Here is an 8,237-nt window from a genome sequence, read left to right as displayed (position 1 = left end):
GGCGGACACAGGGAAAACTTCTAGCAGCTTCTCACAGAAGCCATCCCTGTAGCCCCCCCGCTACCAAGACCTTGCCACACAAACCCAATACAATCATCTACAACTTAAGAGAAGACTCTGTTGCACTGTATTTGCCTGCTGCAATTTTTACCTTTTCTTGAGATGAACAGCCTTGGTCACTCAAAGATAGAATATTAACTAAATGCAACATCTGCCCAATTCAAATGGCTGTTACTATTCACAATTCTAAATATTATCACAATTATTTTAAGTTCTCCCCCCCCCCCCCCAAACAGAGCTATTTCCCATTCTGTATGCTTGCGAAGGAAAATACAACAAATTATATCACCATCTCCCTTCACAAAGTCATCTTTTATGCTGCTGTTTTACACTGGCAGCGGCTTACAACTATAAAGAAAAATCTGGTTTATAGAGACTTTCTTCATTTAGTAAAAACTTATGTGTTTTGGAATGTCCGAAGTTGGACAGGGCCAGTTCCAGGGTAGACAGATAAACAGTACTTCAGACTTGAATCCAATTTATTTCAGTCAATAAATATATCTGTTGAATCGAGTATAGGCAGCATTCTACATTTAATGCCACTGGCAGACTTCAACCATCTTTCAAACTTTCATATCAAAGTTCCAACTGTTTTACTGTTTAGACTCAGACTCTCACGTTTGGCTTGCCATTGCTGCTCAAGTAAACCACCTTTCTCAAACACGTCCTCCAGGATGATTACCAAAAATGATTCAATGCCAACTAGGTAACTGGGCAGCAAGTGGTAGAACACAAAACAAGTTAAGAGATTAGTAGGTCTTAAACATCCAGTCATGCTCGTATCAGCATGTACTCTATACAGGAAGTATTTTAAAATCACTATACTTAGTACCAGTTGGATAACTGAAAGAACACGGTACAGTGTTGGTCTGGCATCATAACGCTGCCTGCTCCCCCCTTCACTGCTTCCTCTCTATAGTGTGTAAGTACAAGCACACAAAAATTCCTGGGGACAAGTATCTGAACACATTCAAGGGACTCTCCCTTTATTTGGACTTAGACCATTGACAAAACATTTTGTTTGCATACAATGCTTCATCTTGGGGATCCAGGTATGATTTTATTTCCACAAAATAAATCTCCCTTAAAAGCAAGGTCACTTAGTTATGTAGGGACCTTGTTTGTAACAACACATAACTTCACTTGTCTGTAGCAGGAAGAAGTCATTAAAAGCCTGAACATTCTGACAGTTTCACTGGGCAACACCTTAGCTGTTTGCACCTTTACAGACACAGCAATGCCTTAGACAAAATAATCTGAAAATAAGACAATTTAAACAGATTAATATTTACTGTTATTTAAATTCTTTGACTGATGTAGCCTTTAGCAAAGCATGTGGAACATTTCAGCAGGCATCACAAAGCACACATCTTCGTGAAAACTTTTTTATACAAGAAACTGCACTAACCCTATTTTGTTTTTTCATACAGCTAGAAGACAGCACTAGGGGAAAAAATAATCAGAAGCTGTTAAGCTAGTACCTTTAGACATTTGGACTTTTTTCCAGACCACAACCTTCCCCTCCGCCTTTCCTAAGGATCAAAACTTTCAATAACAGTCTAACTATACATTGTTTAATGACAAAAACCAAAAATCATTAATAACACACACAGCCTTTACGAACCAGTTCCATTCATCATTTCCTGATTGTCAACACTCTAATTGCTTTCATTTGTAAAGTCAGTAGCCTTTTAAAGATGACTGTTTAGACAAAAGCCCGTTACTGCTGCACTGACTGGAGTTTACTGTAAACAAGCATCAACTTTGCTTCCTATTAAAACGTTAGAGAATGCAGAACCACAAACCTCAAAGTCACAGCAGAACTCCTGAAAATGTATTTGTATAAAACTGCGAAATGAAGCCAGGGCACTAAGGCTTGCATAACAGTCTTATGACCATAATTTCAAATACAAAGGATGACTAGATTAAGTGACAGCTCTCACATGGCACCGATACCATCTTCAAAGTCTTCAGTATTGACACTGGGGTTCATAATACTTCTGAAAGTTAAAAGCTGAAAAAACTTGATTGATAGCTTCAGTAGATTTCCTTTTCTTTTATATGTTTCCAACACTGCTATAATTTTTCCTCAGCTGACAAACTCCCCACTGCAGTTGCTATTACTCGCATTTTGGCAGACATCAGAATCTGCTGTTATAGTGAGTGAGGAGGATATAAAACCATACAGGAAAAGTAGTATCTTGTGATATGACAAGCTTTCGAAGTTATTTTAACATCAACATGGCAAGAGGCTTCACATATTTTTAAATAATGTAGCCCTATCAATTCTCCTATGTCTTCATGTTAATCACATGCCAAAGTGAAGATTTTTAACTACGTCAGGATTCTCTTTGCCTTGAGACAAAACTGCTTCAAGTCGTGTGACATTATCTTATAGGCGTCACTTCTACAAGAACGTCAGGCAATTTCAGTCATCTCCTCCACTTTATAGACACACATCTGTGGCTTGCAATTGAAAATATTTTTAAACTATTTGAAATTACATTTATTACATAGGTGTCCCTGAAGCTGTCCCTACAGGTACAGCTAAACATGCAGAGAAATGGAAACCCTCAACAGGATGATTCAGGCTGAACTCCAGCAGACCTGTTTCTCTGCATTTCGTATCCTGCCCAATAACTCAACGAGGTTCCTAAACTAGATGAAGAATGCAAGCCAGTTATTTGAAGTTCAGGTTCTGGAGTACAACTTAGCTGCAAACAGATGATTCACCTAGCAAACCCCAAGACATGCACTGTATCCATGATAATATTTCAATAGAGGGCATATCCCTTCATGTTCCTTGTTGCCTTTTCAACAAACTGAATTGCTACAAAACCACATTCTATACTATGGCAACAGGTAAGTTCTAAAAATGACACAAAATACAGTTGAAGATTTTTTTTTTTTTTTTCCTTTTTAATTCAGTAACTTTAACTCCTATACTAAGGTCAAACCAAAGGAAAGGAATTTTTTCCAAAACCACTTCCTTGATAAGACTCGTAGAAACCACTTCACCCTGTCATCTTATCTTCTCTCTATCCCTCTTTCCCCACCAGGCTCCTCTTCTCCCAACTTAAACTTTATGTCTATACCTGCCAAGTAGCTGCTGTAAACAGCCAAATGCTTCATTCTGATACCTTCTTCTGAAGAAGCAAAATTTTACGTACTCAGGTAGTGTCAGATATTAAGTTTATTATTTTAAATCTGTGGGGTATTTTTAATGTGCAAATCTTAAGAGTCACAAGACAGTCTATCTTCCTCCAACAAAATTCCACACTGCAGATGTCTTCCAGGAATAGTTACTGAGTATAATTTGTTGAGTAAATTCAAGATGCAGTGATAGCCCCAAAGAAAGTATCAAAATGAAAGTGTTAGCTGCATTCTTAGTCAGCTATGTACATTAAGATTTTTTAATCTCTGCAAAAATGTTAAACTAATAGTTTCAGGAAAGAAACTAACACCTAGAGAATCTGCAGTTATAGCAAAGCCAGCACTTACCCCCACCCCTACCCCAATTATAGCTCCCATGCGAGCATCACCAAAGATTATCTCTGCGAGAACCCAGAGCAGCTACTTCTTTTTCCAGGTTACCCCTACCCCAATTATAGCTCCCATGCGAGCATCACCAAAGATTATCTCTGCAAGAATGTATTTTATTGACACAGATAATACCAAGAACCAGTTTGCAGATTACAGAAAACATAAAAGAAAAAAAACAAAACTGAAAAAGCTGGGAAGGTATTAAAGTCAGGGAAGCTTAAAGAGAACTCTTTTGCTGTTTGAATACAGTACGTCACTGCTGAGGACCCTATCTATGCTCTCAGCAAGTGCAAATCAAATGAAATCCCCAAAGCGTGGAAAACTCTACCAAGGTAAAAAGAGGGGGAAACTCCATGACAACAGACGAGCTTTCCTTACATCTAACATTGAAGGCTTATTTTTCCCCTCACAACTGAGTGCCATCGCTTCAGGAGGTAAGTTCATTCCCTGGTTCACTGCAAATAGCCCACAAAGTTTGAGAACATCAGACATGGCATGCCAGTACAGCAAAATTTAAATGTAAACAACATCATTTGCTAGCTATTTATTTGTTAGGGAACAAAAATCAGCAAGAACAGCATTATGGCCTTTGGGGAGCACTCTCCAAATCCTATCCTAATAGACTTCTCTGGTTATTAAACCAAAGACACTGCTACAGGTTCACTACTGTTGTTATCAAAGTTACATGAAGCTAACAAAAATAGACAAATAGCTTTGAGTGTTAAGTTTTGTGTATAACTACCTCAAATTCAAGTAGGAAAGTTTTATAAAACAAATTACCTTACCTTTGCAATAATTTCTGAAATATTCTTCAAGGATTGTTTGATTGGGTATTTGGCCATATCCCACTGGAACCTTGTTATATACGTGACCAAGTCAACTACAATTTTAAATAAGAACTTCATTAAGATTGACAATAAAAAGACTGGCATATTATATTCCATGTAGGACTGCTGTAACACCAGACTACTGTAACAGACTGTTTGTGGACCTTCACATGGGTGGACCCTCTGCTTAAAAAATCTGAAAATAAACAATCAAGTTGTAAGCTATCCATGACCTCCGCCTTCAGATATTGGTTTCTCCATCTCTGTAGACCCTAAATGATATTTATTACTAAGTCAATGATGGCTGGAGAAGTACAGACAAGACCAACTATTTTTTGCTTTGTGTGAAAAATGGGTGGAAGAAGGGAGAGTTACGATGGTAAAAAAGAAGGCAAAGGTTACGTAGCTCACCTGAAGCAACAGTTTTGTAAAGCTATCTATGACAGAGATTGCTCCAAGCCCCTACCTAAGAATAACTCTGTTAGTTAGGACTGCTGCACTTGTCTTCACGTTAATCCACTCATATTAGCCTCTCTCGCATCCATATAAACCATGTTAAATTTTATGAAATGGCTTTGAAAACTAAATACTGATTTAGAGACCAATGCAACTCTTTACTATAATAAAATGGATGAGTATTTCCGTGAGGCAATTAGTTTTCTAAAGACATTCTATCATAATTTGGGAACAACTGAGTATTCCAGCATAGCTTACATAAAATCATACCTATTCAGATGACAGACTAGTACAAAGAATGTTTACAGTGATCAGTAACAGTAATTTTTATGTTCCACCAGACACCAGTGATGACAAAATACAGCCCTAAAGGATCAAAAGGCTTCTGTGAGTATTTAACACGTAGATCTAATTTCTTTTCATTCTGGTTGCTGTAATTTCTTTCAGGGCAAGTGATTCATGGAAAAAAAAGTGCTTCCGTGTCTAAACTAGGCTTTCAGAATATCATAAAGAGGAGCAGCATTCAGTATGTTTCAGGATCACTGGCTTCCCTCCTACACTTTTAGGATACACATATCATGGTTAACACTTTACCTCCATTAGCCAGAAGATTCTCCTGAACTTTATCTTTACTGTCTTCTAGAACATCAGCCATATACTGGGCCACTTTCTTTACAACACTGAAAAATGAAAGATAAAGATATGAAAAAAAAAATAAATTAAAAGACCTGCCATTTTCAGAAATACCATTTATGAAACTGATCTGAAACTGACTGAGATTGGACCAAAAAAGAATGGATGAAAAAAGGAAGAGTTGATTGCTTTACATAGAAGTTTTCCAAGAGCACAAACTGGGCTTAGCATCTGAAGGAGACCAACTTCTCAAATATATGCCAGAACTTTACTTAAATCCTTCTCTAGTATTGCTACTCATCAGTTCTCAACAATAATAGGTAATAGGGGTTGACTGCAGGTATAATCTCACTATATTCCAATCTTTTTCTAAAGTCTGTGGTACTTTCAAAATCCTAACCCTTTTCTAAAAATAGATAGCAAGGTAGAAATCATCAATAATCCAAATTAAACACAAGGCAACTATGACAATGAAACACCAAAGATAACTGAAGAGCTATGGAGAAGCCCCAGCCCTTAAGACCTGCCTTCCTCACTAGAAAAGCTATATTTAATATTACACACAGGTGCCATGCCGAACAGTTTCCTTTTCTATTTAAAAACAACTACTTAACACTTCTCTCCTTGAAACAGAAGATGGCTCCACAAGTTCTGGTTATGTGAAATTTTGTGACATTTGCTAAAAACCACTTTCAAAGGACCATTAGTTTCTTCAAAATGAATAGGTTTTGCATTTTAGTATTAATGCTGTTTAATCATCTCTGTGGACTAGGAAACAATGTGGTTACCTTCTCAAAGTCTGTAAATAGTATTCTAACTTGCTAAAAGAACAGTTTTTATTCCCTTTCATCATCAATTCCTGCAGCTGTCAGGCTCAGTTCTTAACACTTCTCCAGGACGCAGCAGCACACAGCACTGCTACAGGGAGAACCATCCTCATCAATGCAAAACGTCCCACTGTTCCACAAGAAGTTTAATTTTTTTTTTCAAGTACAGATACTAGGAAAAACAGCACCTTAGCCTTCTGAAATCTTAGCTTGCTGTCTGCCTGCAGACAATCACTATGAAACAAAAAAGCTGTAAATAACCTGTGTACTATTAGGACTCAGCACACAATCATCTATCATCATTGATTATTTTGCATGCTATTAAAAATAAACTATTACCCCTCCACAAATGCATCCAGTTTAGCCAGCTCATCTGACAAACCAACCAAAACATCCAGTGTGCCAACCTAGAAGGAAAGAGCAAAACGCATTAGCAGTTGTATACAAACATAGAAAGATAAAACCAAATAACAATAAAAGCTAAATCTCCTGAACAGGTAGTTTTGCAGAACCACATGAAATACTGTACTCGTAAGATTTCAGACTTGTTGACTTAACAAAGCCAGCTGTTTCATTTGCTCAAGATACCCCTAAAGCACCACTGTATCAGATCTAACTCCCTCTAGTTTGGTGCACAGTTTCAGTCCTGCATTCCAGCCACTCAAAACATGTTAAAACAACTTTTGAATTATGAATTGGCTGCATTTCCCAGAAGTTACGTGCTTCAGCATTTGATTTACTACTTTAGATCAAATCTGAAATTTCTGTAATCAGGTATCTCAGTGCTGGAGGCAACCAGAACATTGAAAACTTTGAAGATACAAGAGTACTGCAGCAGTCAGACCAACAAGAGTCTGGACTTTCTGCATCTGGAGTAACAAATATCTAGCTTCTCTACAAGCTCTTTCTTCCCTTCTCCTCCAGAAAACACTTTCTTCCCTGATTTCATGTAATAACCTAGAGCAACACATATACCTTTCTGGGGCCACGGATGACACACCATTTTAGACTCCTTATATTCAAAGACGAAAATTACAGCACGGTAAAATACTCTGTTTAGCTTTTTCATAAACATGGGTCAAATGGGTCTAGGATATCAAAGACTGTAAAAACAGTATAGCTATGCTCATGTTAAACAGCCAAAGGGTGATTATTTTTAAATAGGTCACATAATATCAGTTTCTTTGGTTCTCTCTTCAAGTACTTGTATATTTGATCATTCTGTTCAGTGGAAGTAGGAAATACTTCCAAGATGACGACTCTTATCTTTAATATTTTAGCTACTAGTTCACAATTCTTGCTGAAAAGTCTCCCTAAAAAGTCTGCAAGTATTCCCCATCTACAGTTTTAGTCTAAAGAAGCAAAGATGATGCAAACCAAACATACTTCTTAGGACATGAAATGGGGCTTACATACCTTCAAGTCTGGTATATTGAACTTTGAATTAGTAGAAAGATTGTTATTTTTTGTAGTCGCTGCATGTAGTTTCTCCCATGTCTGTTGACAGGTTTTTTCACCAGGAGCAGAAATCAGCCAAAACTCGGTCATTTTTGTGTCTTTACCTTGACACTTTCTGCTTCTGAAGATAGAGGCAAGATGCTAGTAGAAGGGAAGGGGAAGGGGGAGGAGGAAAGAATATCTGCCATTAGTTCAGCATTCAAAGCTTTGCCTGAAGAAAAACATCTCATTCCATGTTACTAAAGTGCAGTTCCAGCCACTGGAAGAGATTTCACCAAGAGTATCACATGGTTCCAAATTAATTTTTTCCTATCTTCCAAATCACATTTGCACAGTTGGAAAGTCTTTTTAAACCGCCCATCCTACAAGTTAAAGTGGGCTGAGTTTGCAACATTAGCGTCTTTCAACTGCAATTCCACAAAAAATTATAAGC

The 8,237-nt window shown here is 37.5% G+C and overlaps 1 protein-coding gene across 1 annotated transcript in view; it reads right to left on the bottom strand.

Moving 5' to 3' along the window:
• ATP6V1C1 (ATPase H+ transporting V1 subunit C1) overlaps positions 1–7,965 on the bottom strand; it is a 17,324-nt gene extending 9,359 nt beyond the window's left edge. The window contains exons 1-4 of the mRNA XM_009638377.2: positions 7,763–7,965; positions 6,686–6,753; positions 5,481–5,566; positions 4,389–4,483 (exon numbers count right to left, since the gene is read on the bottom strand). Coding sequence (XP_009636672.1) covers positions 4,389–4,483; positions 5,481–5,566; positions 6,686–6,753; positions 7,763–7,894 — 381 coding nt within the window. The 5' untranslated portion in view covers positions 7,895–7,965. The remainder of the gene's footprint in view (positions 1–4,388; positions 4,484–5,480; positions 5,567–6,685; positions 6,754–7,762) is intronic.
• Between the last annotated feature and the right edge of the window lie 272 nt (positions 7,966–8,237).

Source organism: Egretta garzetta, unplaced genomic scaffold (genome assembly GCF_000687185.1).
Source record: "Egretta garzetta isolate BGI_Z169 unplaced genomic scaffold, ASM68718v1 scaffold154, whole genome shotgun sequence".
Taxonomy (NCBI): Eukaryota; Metazoa; Chordata; class Aves; order Pelecaniformes; family Ardeidae; genus Egretta; species Egretta garzetta.
The sequence above is the reverse complement of the archived record's forward strand: the minus strand, read 5'-3'. Positions and strand labels throughout refer to the sequence as shown.